Source organism: Pseudorasbora parva, chromosome 15, assembly GCF_024679245.1.
Source record: "Pseudorasbora parva isolate DD20220531a chromosome 15, ASM2467924v1, whole genome shotgun sequence".
NCBI classification, from domain to species: Eukaryota; Metazoa; Chordata; class Actinopteri; order Cypriniformes; family Gobionidae; genus Pseudorasbora; species Pseudorasbora parva.
The window spans coordinates 5,746,955-5,763,206 of record NC_090186.1 but is presented as its reverse complement, the minus strand read 5'-3'; the positions used below and the strand labels follow the sequence as shown (position 1 = coordinate 5,763,206).

The following is a 16,252-nucleotide window of genomic DNA, read 5'->3' as shown; positions in this document are numbered from 1 at the left end:
GAAGCTTCTGCCATGGCCGTCCCAGTTCCTGAGCTGAACCCAATAGAAAATGAGTGATGAGCTGAAGAGAAGAGCTGGAATCTGAAGGATCTGGAGAGATTCTGGATGAAGGAATGGGCTCTGATCTCCAAACTCATCAGGCTTTACAGAAGAAGACTCAGAGCTGTGATCTTGGGGAACGGACGGCGCAATAATTGTGGTCAACGTGAACTAGAGAAAAACATTTATTTCATAATGAGATTTTCCCCCCACTTTCAATTATTTTACCTTAATGAAAGTTAATGATTAGGATTTTGTGAATTAAAAAAAAAAGATCAAAATAAATAACAATGCAGATTTATTTTCACAGCTGCCTTTGCTCATATTTACCAAGATTGCCAATATTAGCGGAGGGCACTGTGGCGTCCCTATCGTAAAGCCGTAATAGCTTAACAGCGGTTGATTAATGTCCTGCCGGGTAGTTAGATGATCAAATGAGGATAAATGTTTTCACTTATCATCCAAATGTTCTTGCTTTCATGTCAGCACAAGAGCTTTACCAAAAGACATGCCATCTTGCTTCCATCAGAAAGTACAAATTGTTTGTCCGACCCACTGGAACATCTGGAATGGTCATTGCAAAATGTGTTTGTCTCATGCTAAGAGAGCTAAAAAGGAAAGACACTTGGAAAGAGGTTTGCCCCTTCTTGTGATTTTTGTCACTGAGATACAAATAAATAATCCATCAATCTCTTTTACATGTTTCTGAAAATTCCAGTTTTGTTAAACTCTATTTTTGATTGGAAACATCATCTGTGGGCATCGTAACATCACTGTTGTGTAACCCATCAGTTTAATAAGATAAGTGGTTCTTAGCTAAACGTAGGCGGACTAGCTCTTCAAGATGTTATCGTAACCATGGTACAAATAAAGACATAATATATGAGTTTTAAGGGAGGTCCACATCTCAGAGCAGCTGCGTGTTTTCGACTCCCAGGTTCTGTGGGCGTCCGCTGAGCTGCTGATATTTTGTGTAAATTCCTTTCACTAGTTTGTGTAGAGAGAGAGAGGAGAGAGGAGAGAGAGAGAGAGAGAGAGAGAGAGGAGAGAGGAGAGAGAGAGAGAGAGAGAGAGAGAGAGAGGAGAGAGAGAGGAGGAGAGAGAGAGAGAGAGAGAGAGAGAGAGAGAGAGAGAGAGAGAGAGAGAGAGAGAGAGAGAGAGAGAGAGAGAGAGAGAGAGAGAGAGAGAGAGAGAGAGAGATTTGTGGTTTGTTATGTCCGCACATGTTTGTTTGTGATTTTGCATGTGAGCAGGCGAATGTGTGTTTTGGATGGACGTGGGTATGTGTGTGTGTACGTCTGAAATGAGGAACATCTGAAGGGCCCTGCTGGTGGAGTGTGTTTATTCGACCCCCTGAGGCGCCGAGCAGTATTGTGCTCAGATGCTGGAATTGGGGGGGATTGTAAGGGAAAAGACCTGGCAACTCTAAACAGATTTAGTTTCAAAGCTCTGCCCCAAGCGCCCTCTGTCTTTCGATCACCACACACAAACACACACCTATAAAGCTCACTGAGGGGATATGGACCCTCGGGAGTATCTTTGATCAGTGAGTACATTTATAATAATAATAATAGATTTTATTTATAATGCACTTTTCATTCCGAAGAATCTCAAAGTGCAACAAGGGGGGGGGGGGGGGGGGGTAACAACAAAAAATGAATAACAAGTAAAAATATAGAATACTACAAACAATCAACCAACACAGAAAACAGAACAGAAACAGAGCTGATGGTGAACAGAAACAGAGCTGATGGTGGACAGAAAACAGCTGATGGTGGAAGTCTCTGTTAGCTCCGCAGCACACTGTTAGCTCCGCAGCACACTGTGGTCCACTCCATGTTCCAGATTTCTCCCAGCGGCAGTGTCCCGATGACATCGCCGAGGCACGACAGCTGAAGACCAGATGATGGGTCTTCTTCATGATGATTCAAACGATGGGGATCGCTGCAGCACCATGCAGGAGGCAGAACATTCCTCCGGGCACTTCTGTGGACACACCGGGGCCGGCGCAGATGTCGCTCCACGGTCGCAATGCAGGACGGAACAGCGGCGCAGCCGAGAAGCAGAACATCACAACATCATGCCGGACGCCGACGACGAGAGCCCGGATGACGCTAGCCCGGTGCAAACTTCAGCCACCATGCAGCTTAAGCCCAAGGGAGACCACCAGTGATCACCCGCGGCGAGAAACATCAAATGTCCTCCAAACCAGAAACCAACCGCAGCAATTCAAACATAAACATTAGAGAAGCGGTTGAAAACGGCGAAACGACGAACAACGATCTCTCAGTGGCTGCCAGCAATCAGCAACAGTCCCAATTGTAGCTCTGACTGTTAGACTAGTCACAAACATAAGGAAATAAAATAAAATGTAAATCTAATAGTACATTAACATGATTTGTTGTGGGTGGAGAAGCGGCGAACAGACAACGCCAGCGTCCTCTCCCCCACGTTGCCTAGCAATCTTTTATTGACACTCAAACCATTATATATGATGGGGAATATGATAAACTGTTCCATAGTTGTGAATGTTTAAAATGTTCAATGTTTAAAAATCTGTATTCAGTTAATTTCACTAATAAAGGCCTTATTCCAGGACCACAGAAGAGGACAACCCAGGCTCATTGGAAATACGTGACTCTGCCTACATTTTTGCAACACATATACATATATATATTTACCTGCACTTTTTGGGTGAAATCTCCACCGGAGGCGCTAAGTGGTAATATTTTTTCTCCATTCCCAGACTGATCTCATGAAATGGTGTATGTGACACGCCAATTCGTATGCCATTTTGGCGTGCTATCAAGACTCATAATCGCTTTTTAGCGTGTTTATCAACGCCGTTACATTATATCCCCCTACACTGCCCCTACACCTAAATCTACCCATCACACACACACACACAGCCCCTAAACCTACCCATCCCAAGAAACATTCTGCATTTTTACATTTTCAAAAAAACAATTTAGTATATTTATAAATCCATTTACCTTGTGGACACACACACATATTCAGACACATTTTGAACGCGTAACTCAAACCCTTCCCTAAACCTACCCATTTGTGTATTATAAAAACACGATATAACAGGCAGATACGACTGCGGGCACAGTTTAGTCAGAAAGTACAAATACTCCAAGTGCTCCGAGGCCAAACGATTGATTTGTGTGAAGAAAATCCCCAAAAGCGATCAGTAACGTTGAGTCCATCCGCCAAAGATTAATCATTTCAAATATTGCCGCCAAAAGAAACGTCAGGTCAGCTTTGACAGCATTGGCTCTCGTGTGTCTCGTGACCAATTGCGTCATTACGTCAGCTTTGATTGTAAAATGCCATTGGCTCTCGTGTGTCTCGTGACCGATCGCGTCATTCTAATCTTGCCCTGTGTATCATTTGAATTAGAAATATGAATGAACGAGTGAGTATGTGTTCTGTTCGCAAAGAAGCGCGATCATCATTTCAACGACTAAAACATTAAGATCAACTCTGTTCTTCACATGAAGATATCGTTTGACTTCAGAAGACTTGGAATGCAACATGAATTAATACTTTTATACAGTTTTTTGGTCCGTTTTTGCAATAAATACAACTGGCTGTACATTTATTTGCCTGTTACGTGTTTTATATTGTTGTCAGTTGGTAGGTTTAGGGTAGGAGTGGAGTTAGTTGCTCTAAAATAAAAAAATAGGCTATAAATATGAATTCTGTGAGATCAGGTTGGCGGAATCACATGGCGTTGACATACACGCGGAGACAGGGGCGTAACTATAGACAGTGCAGGCAGTGCAGTCGCACACGGGCCCATGCCCACATTGCAAACGTGCCCATGGCGACAAAGTGACTCCGCAGAATATTGTGACACTCACATTTCAAATGAAAAGCACTGGTTTCAAATTTTACACGGCTGTCGCGCTCTACCGTCACGCTTAGGATAGGCTACTGACCACCTTTTTCAGCATGTGAGCGGAGCACAGTTGCGTGACGCTCCGCTAGATATTCCGCTCTATGCCAGTGAGCTCCACAATTCACTATAAAATGTGAATTATTTGATTTAAATCTAGCGATTTCAAGCTTTCATTAGACGTATGTTTCATGTTTATGTCATGTATTCACCGAGTTTCAGATTCTCGCAGATAGAAAGCGCACCTTTTTTATTTATTTTACTAAAGCACAAAGTTTTGTTGTCATGTGAGTGTACACAAATAAAAGTAGACAATTAATCGTTTATAATTATGTCTCTCATTTATCTGTATGGCCAAAAATTACGGAGTATTGCGAGTTATAGGCTATCCCCCGTCATGACTCGTGATGGGGCTCCTCAGTGGTACACTAACACCAGCGATTATAAAAGAAAAATGTCTTTATAAACTTTGTTCAATGCATGCGAGTGCTGCCTTAGGTTCGAATATGGACAGTGATTTTCACCATCATCACCCGCGTGTAGTGCCAGAAGACGCGAATGGGAACATCTGTCTCTGTGCACTCATCCGAAAGCGCGCAGTCTCACATCGCGCGCAAATATTGATTTCTCTCTCAAGTCTTGCATTTGAACGGACAAACTCACAAAAAAAGTAGCCTATGTCAACATGTCCATCTTGATGATTCTCTAGTAATATTGTTATCTACTTTTTTGGCCTTCAGAACATCTTAAAATGCACATATGTAGATCCTAGAAATCTAAATTTTCTCTGGGGAGCATGCCCCCGAACCCCCCTAAATAACCTAAATAACTCACATTTGGAATCTTAGTGATTATAAAATAGTGTCTTTTTTACGATTAAGGGATGTAGGCCCTACGGTGACACAGAATAAGCCATTAATATTTGATTTGTAAATAATAATAAACAACCGATATCCTGATATAGAAATGAAACCTAAACCTAAAGTGTTACATGCTAGGTTAGGGGGGGCCTAACTGCATAGCATGCACTGGGGCCCATCATTAGTAAGTTACGCCACTGCGCGGAGATGATGGTTCGTTTGGGCTTACACATACACGCGGAATCACACGGCGTAGAAATACAAGCGGATAGCTCAAAATGCGTATAGATAACACGCCACTTGGCTTTAGAAAGTGGTGTATGTTTACGCAAAGTCATGATGTCATGATGCATCTGGAATGGAGAAAAATATTACCACTTAGCGCCTCCGCTGGACGTTTCACCCAAAAAGTGCAGGTAAACGTACCTTGAGGTATATATTTCGAGTGTTGCAAAAATGTAGGCAGTCACATATTTCCAATGAGCCTGGGTTGGAAGAGGAACATGAATTATTACCCTAAAACTCATTTACACTTTTAAAAACTCATTACTGTTAAGAGGAGTTGGAGTATAGGGCAATTAAATGAATATAAACCATTTTAAATTTGTGTTGATATGTAGACTCATAGACTTAAAAAATTTAAGTATATATAATTTACTCTCCCTCAAGTCATTTCAAACCTGTACGGCTTCTCTGAAACACAAAATAACAAGTTTAAGGTCGCCATGAAATTAAAATGGCATTTTTTTGGCTTTGAGTAAGAATGTTATGCTAGTGTGCCCAAAACAAAATTTGTATTTAACAGATATAAGTGTTCAAAACTTGTCTCTTTCTCTCACACTTCCGGTTGCACATGACGTCAGGTCACTGCTTCTGGGACTTTCAATTTTTGCTTCGATTTTACATAAGAAGCACTATCTCAAACTCAAAATGCTTTTTTGCTTTGTTTATTGTTGCTCAAATTGATCAAATGGAGAAACCAGAAGAAGCTGTTATCGTTTATGTAACTTTAATCGTTTTTTTAACTTTAAAAGTTGTCGCCTTTTAATGCCGTTTTGCATCTGCTGATACTGAAATGAATACAGATACTGCTTACCTTTTGATTTGTCGATCCATTTCTTTGCTTGAAAGGTGTAAATGTAACTGAAGTTTTATTGTTGTCATATTAAAGATATTCCCTTTCCCACATAGCCACGGAGAAGAATCAGAGAGGGTCACATTCAGCAGACAGATCCTTACACACAATTTTTTTTAACAAATGACAACCAAAATCAAACCCATGGAAGCTTGTGAACAGTTTGAAGTGTCTGCGTGCAAGTTCTGCCGAGTGAAAGTCAACTCATGTTTATTATTAAACCATACAAAATGCAAATCTTTTAAAAACTCTCAGCAATGTGCTTATTTCATTGAGTGATAGGGTTTAATCAGTGACATTATTACTAGATTTGTTATCCAGCGTCTTCCCGTCACCTCCTCTACTTGCTTTCCTTAGTGTTTTTACAGACGGAAAAGTGTTACACTGTCCAGTTTTCACCCTAAACGATGATGCGAGTTCCTACGGTAATTCTCGATGCAGCATGAATGACCCACAATGGACATATTTTTGACAATCACGACAGAAAATCAAAATACTGCCCTAAACTCACTAGTAAAAAGGCAGCACGATAAAGCTTCACATTCTCTATATCTACCGCCTAAATGGATGGCAAGTCTTTCAATTCAGTAGAAAAATTGCTCCTCTTCATAACATAAGGATCATGTCCAACATATGTTCTGAGTTTCTGTTTAAACCTTTCTAAACCAGAACAGTATGGGCTTCCTTTTCACTTCCTGCCCTTCATATGAATTTCATCAGATTAACGTGACCGCAAACCAGCTATATGGATCAGTGATTTTGATGACATCACTCAGATTTTCTGTCCAATCAATTGCTCTCTAGACTCTGAAGCCCCGCCCCTACATTATAAATAGCCGCTGAAGCTACAGCTGAAATCGGTCACTAGTTCTCACATTTACTATTTTCTGCATGGTGAATGGCACATCGTGCACTATATAGGGGATAGGGAAGGATCAGACAGTGTAAATATGTTTTGATTGCTTTCCATTGGGCTGAGAATGAAGTCTGGTTTCACATTAGTGTCACTCGAACTGCGAAGCTCCGGTCCAGAGACAAGATAGCACAGAGCAGATCATAGGATCAAGCTGCCTCATATTAGACACATTTGGACACATTTGAATTCTGGAAATTGGATAGAATTTAAAATTGGATTGAATTGAATTTCCTCACAAATTGGACACATTTGAATTCTGTGCAGAATGGTATATTTTAAGGCAATATGGAAGATTTTAGGAAGAGAAACGGTTATAGGTTAGGAGGAAACTGCAGCTTTACCGAGCTCAGCGGCTCTGGCTGAGCTGTAATATAAACTAAACGCTATTGGCTATTTTAAAAAAGGGGGTGGGGCTGTACAATATGTCCCGCCCTGTCTGCCTGTTTCAGTGGACATTACGTCAACATATTGAATAATGCTGCTTTGGTGGGCCAATAAAAGATTGGTGCTGGTTGCGGTCTCCATAAAAATCATTGTATCTGAATAAAAATTTAATCATTTAGTACACAAAAAACCTGAAAGTGGTTTGTACAATTAGTGTGGAAATCTAGGTTGTTATGCTCTGAAAATCTGAACGAATCATTCGGTTCTGTAAAAGAGCAATCAATTAATTGAAAGATGCGTTTAAAAATAAGGATCCGACCACACATTCTCTCATGAACACACCAAGAGAGTGTGTCTTCAGTATATTGCAGTTGCTTCATATAATTTAAAATAATATGGTGGACGTGCCATCTAGTTCAAATAGATCATATGGACTCCTTTTATGATATTTTTTTTTTGGCATCATCTTAGAAGCTTGACAGCTCCAGTTCCTTTTCCTTGTAACTGTATTGGAAAGTATGATTATGATATTAAGTAATCACACTACACCAAAACCATCTCTTTTGCTTTTTGAAGGACTTGGCCATTTGTGATTAAGAGTCCTAAGAAATACAGCAACCTCTCCTTTACGGAGGCCATGGACAAATATAAGTGGACGAGGAAGAGAGGGAATGCGTTCAACAGCATTGTACGGAAACTCCCCATGAACGTCCGCTGCTCCAAGATCGGCCAGGATGAGTGGTCGGTGAGTGATTTCGTTTACACAGAGCCTGTGATCTTTTATAATCTTTCATTTTAAAATTAGATTATCACATTTTAAAGTACTCTTAATCAGACTAATGACTTTGTATTGATTACTTGACATTCTAACAATAGCAGTCATATTCATTCCTACTTTTTTATTTTTTATATTTCCCTTTCTAAAAATGCCCACTGCTTGTATATGTTCAGGTTTGTGGAAACACACAGACCAGCCACTGGTCATGACTTCCACTGAAAACTGAGAAACACACACACACACACTGCGTTTGATCACTGGATTTACAGAAATCGTTTCACTTTTAACAAGTGGTTCTCAACATGTTTAATCAACTCCTGATCAACACATTAACGGTTCTCTGATGTAGGTAAATGGTCACGACATGCAGGCAAACAAAAAACATTTTTTTTAAGTATTTTAGTTTTAGTTTTTATTTTAAAATTATTTAAATTTAAAAATGTTATGCTTTATTTACTTAATTGCTTTTCATTAAACTCACGAACCCCAGTCTGGGGAAAAACTGACTTAATGGAATATTTAATGCACTTCTTGTTGTTGAACAAAGAATGAAATATTTTCTTTATGTATTTTTATACCAATATTGTAAAAGATTACTACTCAAATCAATGTGACAAACAAGTTAGGTCAAAAGTAATCTAAATTAATCCAAAATTAGTCAGATTACCTTAAATATATGTAATGGATTATGTTACTAACTCTGGTGGCCAGTAAGGTGCCTTGGACATATACTGACACCTAGTGATGTGGATGTATAGGGTAATACAAAAGAAGCAGTTTTTAGGTACAAAGGGCTCATTAAATATTCACAGGGGGGATATTCAGATAATACTATTATTTGGCTGGTCATGTGATCTCAAAAGTTATATTTGTTTCTCTGAAGTATGTGAACAACTTTTTCTCGTGGGGGAAAAAATACTGAATGCGCAACGCTCTGAAACACTGCTTATGTTTACAGTAAATTGATCAAAAGTGTCAGTGAAGGCTCTTATATTGTGACAAAAGAAATCTACTTCAAATAGATGTTGTTCTTTTGAACACTGTTCTCTTTTTAACAGTGATAAGAAATGTCAGCAAATCAGCGTATCAGAATGATTTCTGAAGGATCATGTGACACTGTAGACTGCAGTGATGATGCTGAAAATTCAGCTTTGCCATCACAGGAATAAATTACATTTCAAAATATATTCAAATAGAAACCTGTTATTTTAAATGGTACTATTACAGTTTTTACTGTATTTTTGATCAAATAAATGCAACCTTGGTGAGCATAAAAGACTAAAGTATCCATATCAAAGTGGTCAGTATTTTAAAGTGTTTTGTAAAAGTTTGATTCAAGTTCTTTTTCTCTGTCTCAAATAGATTCAAGGGATGATCGTGTCTCCTCCGGAGCTGAAGTCAGAGCAGACGTCTGCTTCTGTCCTGACCTGTAGGAATATCTCCGAAATTCACTGTGAAAGTTCCCTCGCTCTGCTCCTCGCTGCCGGTCTCTTGCTCATACTGCAGACCTGCTCACACCTGTAACGTCTGCTGTCATCTCACCCCCTGTACTACACCTACACACACACACAGCTGCTTCCATTGGCCCTAGTGTTTGCCAGCAACAGTGAAGCTTAAGATTTACATCTTGTAGACAGCAGTAATTGCACTGTGACACACTCTTTCTTAACCTAAATCAAGTTTATCACTAACACTGATCCCAACTGTGCTGTTTACATGCTTGTCATGGAATTTCCTTTGGTTAGTACAACTGCGGTCTTGAAAGCATTTCTAACAAACGCCTTGCATAGCGGTAAATCTTCAAAATCTCACCAGATCCCGTGTCTTGAGAGTTAAAGAGATAGTTCACCCCAAAAAAGAAAATTCTGTCATTTACTCACTCCCATGTCATTCCAACTCTGTATGACTAACTTTCTTTTTGAAATGCAAAAGAAGATTTTATTTGAGTTTTTTGGTCCATAAAATCAAAGCCAGCGAGGTCTACTGTCGTGTTGGACCCTATTGACTTTTTGTAGTTAAAACTACAAAGCACTGTCATGCAGAACTCCTCAGAAGTGGTGTATATTTTTTAATACATTTCTGTCATTCACACTGGTAGTTTTATTCAAAGTGAAAACTGCCTTTAAAAAAATAACACATGCAAAAGCGTTTAGTCCAGAGCTCTGCGAACTGTGTTCCTTTCATTATAAGCAAAATGTGTCTTTCTTAAATCAATGCTGGCATTATATTCAAAACCATTACATTTTTATACACTGTCTATGTCTTTTAAGCAATAAATGTTTATTTCTTGTAAGATTTTTTGTTGCTGGAGTTTTTCTAATGAAATGACAATAGTGTCGTGGCTATTTTGTGTATCTTAGGTAAACATGTTTACTGTATTTTTTCTTGCATTATTCAAATTAGTTTGCTTGCCTGTTTGCTTTTAAGGTCTGAAAATGAACATTATTCCTCTGTATAAAACAAAAGGGAAAAAAACTGTAGTTATTACATTACACGTTTTAGGTAATTCATCAGATTACTTTTGATTTGACCTTGATGTTGTGCCCTAGTTTGAGTTGTAGTTTAATAATGGCGGTCATTGTCGGTCCATTGTGGCACCGCTGCTGAATATCCAGAAGTTAAAGCCAGAGAAAGAACCGTCTTTGTTGGTGGCCATCATGTTGTGGCCCTCCTCCCCACAGGGTTCGTAAAAAGTTTGATTTTCCAGCTCGCTCTGAGTTCAGTGGTGAAGGATTTGGCTAGGCCAACGCTAGCGATTCATCACGACTAAACATAGCGATTGGTTATGGCAGAACCAGAGTGGCTCTGGGCAGCTCCAATAGTTTTAAACCTCAACAGTCCAAGTCTTCGAAGAAGTTTGACAATGTAGTGACCAGACTCTGTAATGAAATGTACACAATCATAAGATAGAGAGAAAGGAACATTCCCGTCTGCTCGATGCATACCATAGGATGCCTACGCATATAGCGGACCCATAATCTACAGTCACGTTGCCTCAGCAAGTGCGAGATCTGAGCCGCGATCTGTAGCAATTTGATTATTTATAGATGCAGACCCATAAATTAATATACGCGCGCGATCTGAGCCACGCGACTCAACCCCGTGATCTACACGCTGCCTCGATCCGCAAACGCGAGCTCCGAGCTGACCTTTGTTGACTTTCTTCCCTCGATAAGTGAGCCAACAGGAGCTCTCGATGGTGCATAAATATTACACGTCAGGAATTTTTGAAATGAACACTGTCAGCTCTTACTAGAGCTGTGCATACTCCACTTCCAAACAAACAACACATAAACCGCGTGTATACTACTCGTAATGAAGCAAGGGTAGGAAGGAACACCTGATCCAATCCAAAATGCTGTCTCGCCGTTATACTCCTGTCTATATTCTATATGTACTCTTTTTTGGACAAACAACAATAAATAGACAAAGACAGTTACACACAGAGCGCTTGCTGAAGACAGAAGCTGACATCGGTTGGTTTAGGGGTGCTTTATAATTTCCTGTCAATGATGTCACCCACACCTGTGACGTAATTTCATGCCATTGGACTGATTTCACCTCATGACGCAATCACGCAGAGGCGTTCACGCAGATTTTCGATGCAGAGGAACTTTAAATGTGCACTATGTAGTATTTTTCCAGTAAAATATCCAAAAACCACTAGCCCAGTATTACTTATTTTGTTCATTTGAGTAGGCTACTAACGATATCCCAAATGTTTCCTACTATTTGTAAATTGTGGGAAAATTGCTATTTTAACCAATGACCCAGAGACGTTTCAGCATAGTGTGTGAGGGAGTTGCCTATCAATCGCGTCATATCTGCGCTACCCTCAGTTTTATTCTGCAGAAGCGCTTTCTGCAGAAACATGTCACAGCAGCGCCGAGCCAACGCACAGAGTAACGTAACGTCATTTTGAAAACACTTAAATGTATGATTAACAGAGCTGCTTTATCTTATACTCATGAAAAGCGGAAATAGTGCGCACGTCCAGCAACTGTGTCCCGTCCCGTCATAATAAAAGTCCCGGTGTTCGCGAGGCGGGTGTTTGTGTAACAATCGCTCTAGCGGCCGTGCTCAGCTCCACAACACTCTGTCCTGCTCTGCTTTACACTACAGTAACGTTAATAACCGCATGCATGAACATGATTACTGCCCGAGTCCTATTTTCCACCGGCTGTGAGGTGAAGACCACCTGTCCCAAGATACTGCGCTCACACTTGGCGTCATCAAACTACACCTTTGTTTTGAATAGGCTCTCTCCAGTGGACAGAAAGTGCATAGTGCACCTTTAAAGAGACTCACACACACACACACACACACACAAACACAAAGAGAAAAAATATATATTTTGAAGACTTTTTGTTAAACTTTTAATAAATTGTTGTTAAATTGTTACATTTTCTTCATTTAATCCTTAAATGCATACCTCGGGTCGGTAGCAACTCGAGACGTCATCCACTACCCTGCTTCTCATTAATTTTTTTAAGAAGGAAAAATAGAATTATAACTGAATGCCTGTTTTTCCACTAGTTTTTTTGTCAAAATTATATAGGGTCACTAACGACCCAAGGTGTGTACGATTGTATGTATATTTTTTTGCATAATAATAAATTAATCTATAATGACAAAAATAGGACACAATTCACCTTTATTCCACAAGGTGGCAATGTCTGATATGCAATGATGAAAGCACTCAGTTACCTCTGACAGAAAACGAAACAATAATTCAAATGGCTTTGTGATTCACTGCAGAGAGCAAGTAGACTACTAAACACAATCAAATGTTGGTGTCACTGTGTCTTATTGATGGATGTGGTCAAGAAGCTGTCAGTGATCAAAATATTGATTTTGAAGACGTTGAAAATGAGTTTGGAGAATATGCGTGAAATCGCGAATATGAGTCAGATGCTGAATGTACTGGTAAACGAGCTCTGACGAGGACATATATGATGGTATGGTATTAAACATCTGCTCAAACTAAACGCTAAGCTCCAAAAGGTAACGAAATATGTTTCATTTTATTCCTCTGTAACTGTTACTCAAACATCAAGAGTTGTATATCGTGACAGTAGCGACCCGAATATGTAAGAATGTTTGGCAAACAGTCATGCTGCATGCATTTAAGGGTTAAATTAATTAATTGATTAATTAAATGTTAATTAATTAGACATGCTTTTTGATTACTACAATTTTATTTAGATTAACTATTAAAATGGAGTAATACAAAAATAAGGTTTTTGTAAAAATTTGGTAAAAATAACAGATTTCATAGGGCCCTACATGATGGATATCTTTACTTGCTGCACAGGTCTAAATTTACGTCTTAAATAAAGTGACACAACTGTGACTTGATTCGGATTGCTACAATAACAGGATCAGAAATGCCAGTCATTGGCAATGATTAGACAGTTAAACAGACTCAGGATGTATTTTACAGTCCTTAAATGTGAAGCTGAAGGGCTGTGATTGTTCTGAAGGCTCCCAGTAGATTTATCCTGTTACAGCAGGGTACTATAAGCCCACTGTTACCGCCTGGGAGTCCCTGGTACAGCAAGGAACATCTCTTGGTAAGGCCTCCAGCCTCACTCACACACACCAACACGGCAAAAATGTGCCAGTGTGTGCTCGAGAATGCCACAGAATGCTTTCCTTCCCTCAAAATCTGACCGGCCACAAAGATGTTCTTCAAGAGCGGTAAGATTTGTTACTTGTTTACTCTTTAGCCCAGGATTGCACTTATGAAGAGACCGTGCCACAATCGTCAGCCTAAGCCTGAAAGAGCCAGGGAGAGGAAGTATGATCTCTCTCTTCAAAAGACTTAGTCCTATTATAATATGGAAAACAGCAGTCAGTCAGGCATTACGGGTCTTAATGGTTAATGGGCCACTATAGGAGGTTGCGGTCATAGTCGAGTTTAGGAGAGGAAGTCACTGATGTAATACAAAGACAATGCCCTTTGGTTTGGGGTTGCACTTCTTCTTGTCAGCTGGAGCCGTGAAAAGAGGTTTTGTGACGGAGATTTTCCAGGCTTTGGTGTGGGAGCGCAGATCTTCGTCAGTGTAGCCACATCACAGGATGTCCAAAATCTCAGCTAATGTAAAGAAACAAGGATTAAAAAACAGATTTGTTAAACACGTATTTGTGGTTGAGTTGTTGTTTATACTGTGGCCTGAACTGGGTTATATAAAGTAGAGACTGAAAGCGTCCGTCATGTTTGGGAGTCGTCTTCCAGTCTGAGCTGAACTTTACCTGAGGTTTGGATTCTTGTAATGGAACATCACAGAGAGTTGAGAATATGGCAGAGTAATGAGAAAGCTAACACATCCTGTCGTGCCAAGGCCACTTCCTGTTGATTTTATTTCCATTTTGACTAAGTCGAGAGTTGTTACGCTTTCTAAAAATGTCTGCCAGCTGACATTTTGTAATATTGATGATTATTATTGATGAATTATTCATATTTTTAAATTATATAACAGACCTAAAACCTGGCATGACTTGTGTGGACATTCTGTGTGGCGTCACAATATTTCAGATCATGTTCGTCCAATAAGAGCCAGCAGAGGGCAGTGTCTGCCAGGGATGGAAATTAATGCTTCGTTTTGCTCACAGGGATGTTTGAACACAGAGGTTTTTGGTCTGATTTGAAGAATATTTAAAAAGTTATTATTTACAGCCTAATTTTTCCTGGAATTTCATCACAATAAAAGAGTAACATCATACTTTTTATAAATTATAAAACTTACATTAAAGCTCCACAGTCTTTTTGGACAAGATACCGTAGTAACATAACATAACATAACATAACATAACATAACATAACATATAACATAACATAACATAACATATAACATAACATAACATAACATAACATAACATAACATAACATAACATAACATAACATAACATAACATAACATAACATAACATAACATAACATAACATAACATAACATAACATCAGGTTAAAGTACTAAAATGACTCAAGCCTAAATTAAAATTAAAATAAAACTTTGAACATAATTCAATACTATAATAGGAAAAAAAAAAAAATATATATATATATATATATATATATATATATATATATATATATATATATATATATATATATATATATATATATACACACACACACATATTAATTATACACAACACACACTCATATATTATGTAAACATGAACTTTTATTTTGGATTAATCATGATACATTTTTCCCCAGCACTAATTAAATAATTATATTAATTATATACTAATTATATAATATAATTATATTATATTGTTATGTTATGGTGTATTGTATTGAATAAATAAAGTACTACATAACATAATATTTGTAATGCAGTAAAGACAGCGTGGTTATTGTTAAGTAAAACTAAAACAATTAAAAATCGTTTTCGTTGATTGAAATAAAGTTTAAAAAATAAAATAACTTAAAAGAATTCCTGGAATTTTATCATAATAAAAGTATTATGAAACACTATACTTTTTAATTGATTTTAAAACTTACAAAAACGTTCCACATAAATAAATAAAAATTACCAAGTAAAAAAACAATGATATACAAATATGATACCAATATTTTGTATTATTTAAAAAATGAATATTGTTGCAGATGATAGGCCATATACCATGGTACTGAAATGAAATGAATGGTATTTATAAGACACTCACACGAATACCATGGTACCTACATCATGTCCAAAAATGAAATCCCCCTGGTATACGTTTTAAATGTCAGATTGTTCAGCTTGAGTTTTCTGAAGTCTGCCGTTCATTAGTTGACTAGACCTTTGCTAAAGTATGCTTGTAAATGATAAAACCCATCTGCTCCTCCTTTAGTACAGGCTGTTCTTGCTCATGTAACGTTTTCATTCTGACTGTAGTTCATAATGGCACTGAATCTCAGAATAACCAGATACAAATATTACGTTACAGAAGAGTCAAAGCATTACTGGAATTCATCTCTGAAGGACAACTGACTAAGACTATTAGCTTAAAATAGATCCACATCCATTCAACATCCTGGGACGCTCATAACCCGCCGTTAGATTTATCCAAATATTATAAGAGTTTGGCATGAGGGCTTTGAGGCACAGCACGTGCTCCAAACTGCTGTCGCTGAGGTAAAACCCTCTGTTTGTCTCCCAATCTTGGTTTCCTCATTAGGAGTTTGAGGTCAGCGTTCAGAATGTAACCAGAGGACTGTAGTCTGAGACCATGACCTAAATATCC

The 16,252-nt window shown here is 38.6% G+C and overlaps 1 protein-coding gene across 1 annotated transcript in view; it reads left to right on the top strand.

The window, feature by feature from the left end:
- moxd1 (monooxygenase, DBH-like 1) overlaps positions 1–10,309 on the top strand; it is a 31,718-nt gene extending 21,409 nt beyond the window's left edge. The window contains exons 11-12 of the mRNA XM_067418456.1: positions 7,815–7,983; positions 9,379–10,309. Of these exons, the coding sequence (XP_067274557.1) occupies positions 7,815–7,983; positions 9,379–9,540 (331 nt within the window). The 3' untranslated portion in view covers positions 9,541–10,309. The remainder of the gene's footprint in view (positions 1–7,814; positions 7,984–9,378) is intronic.
- Positions 10,310–16,252: the final 5,943 nt, after the last annotated feature.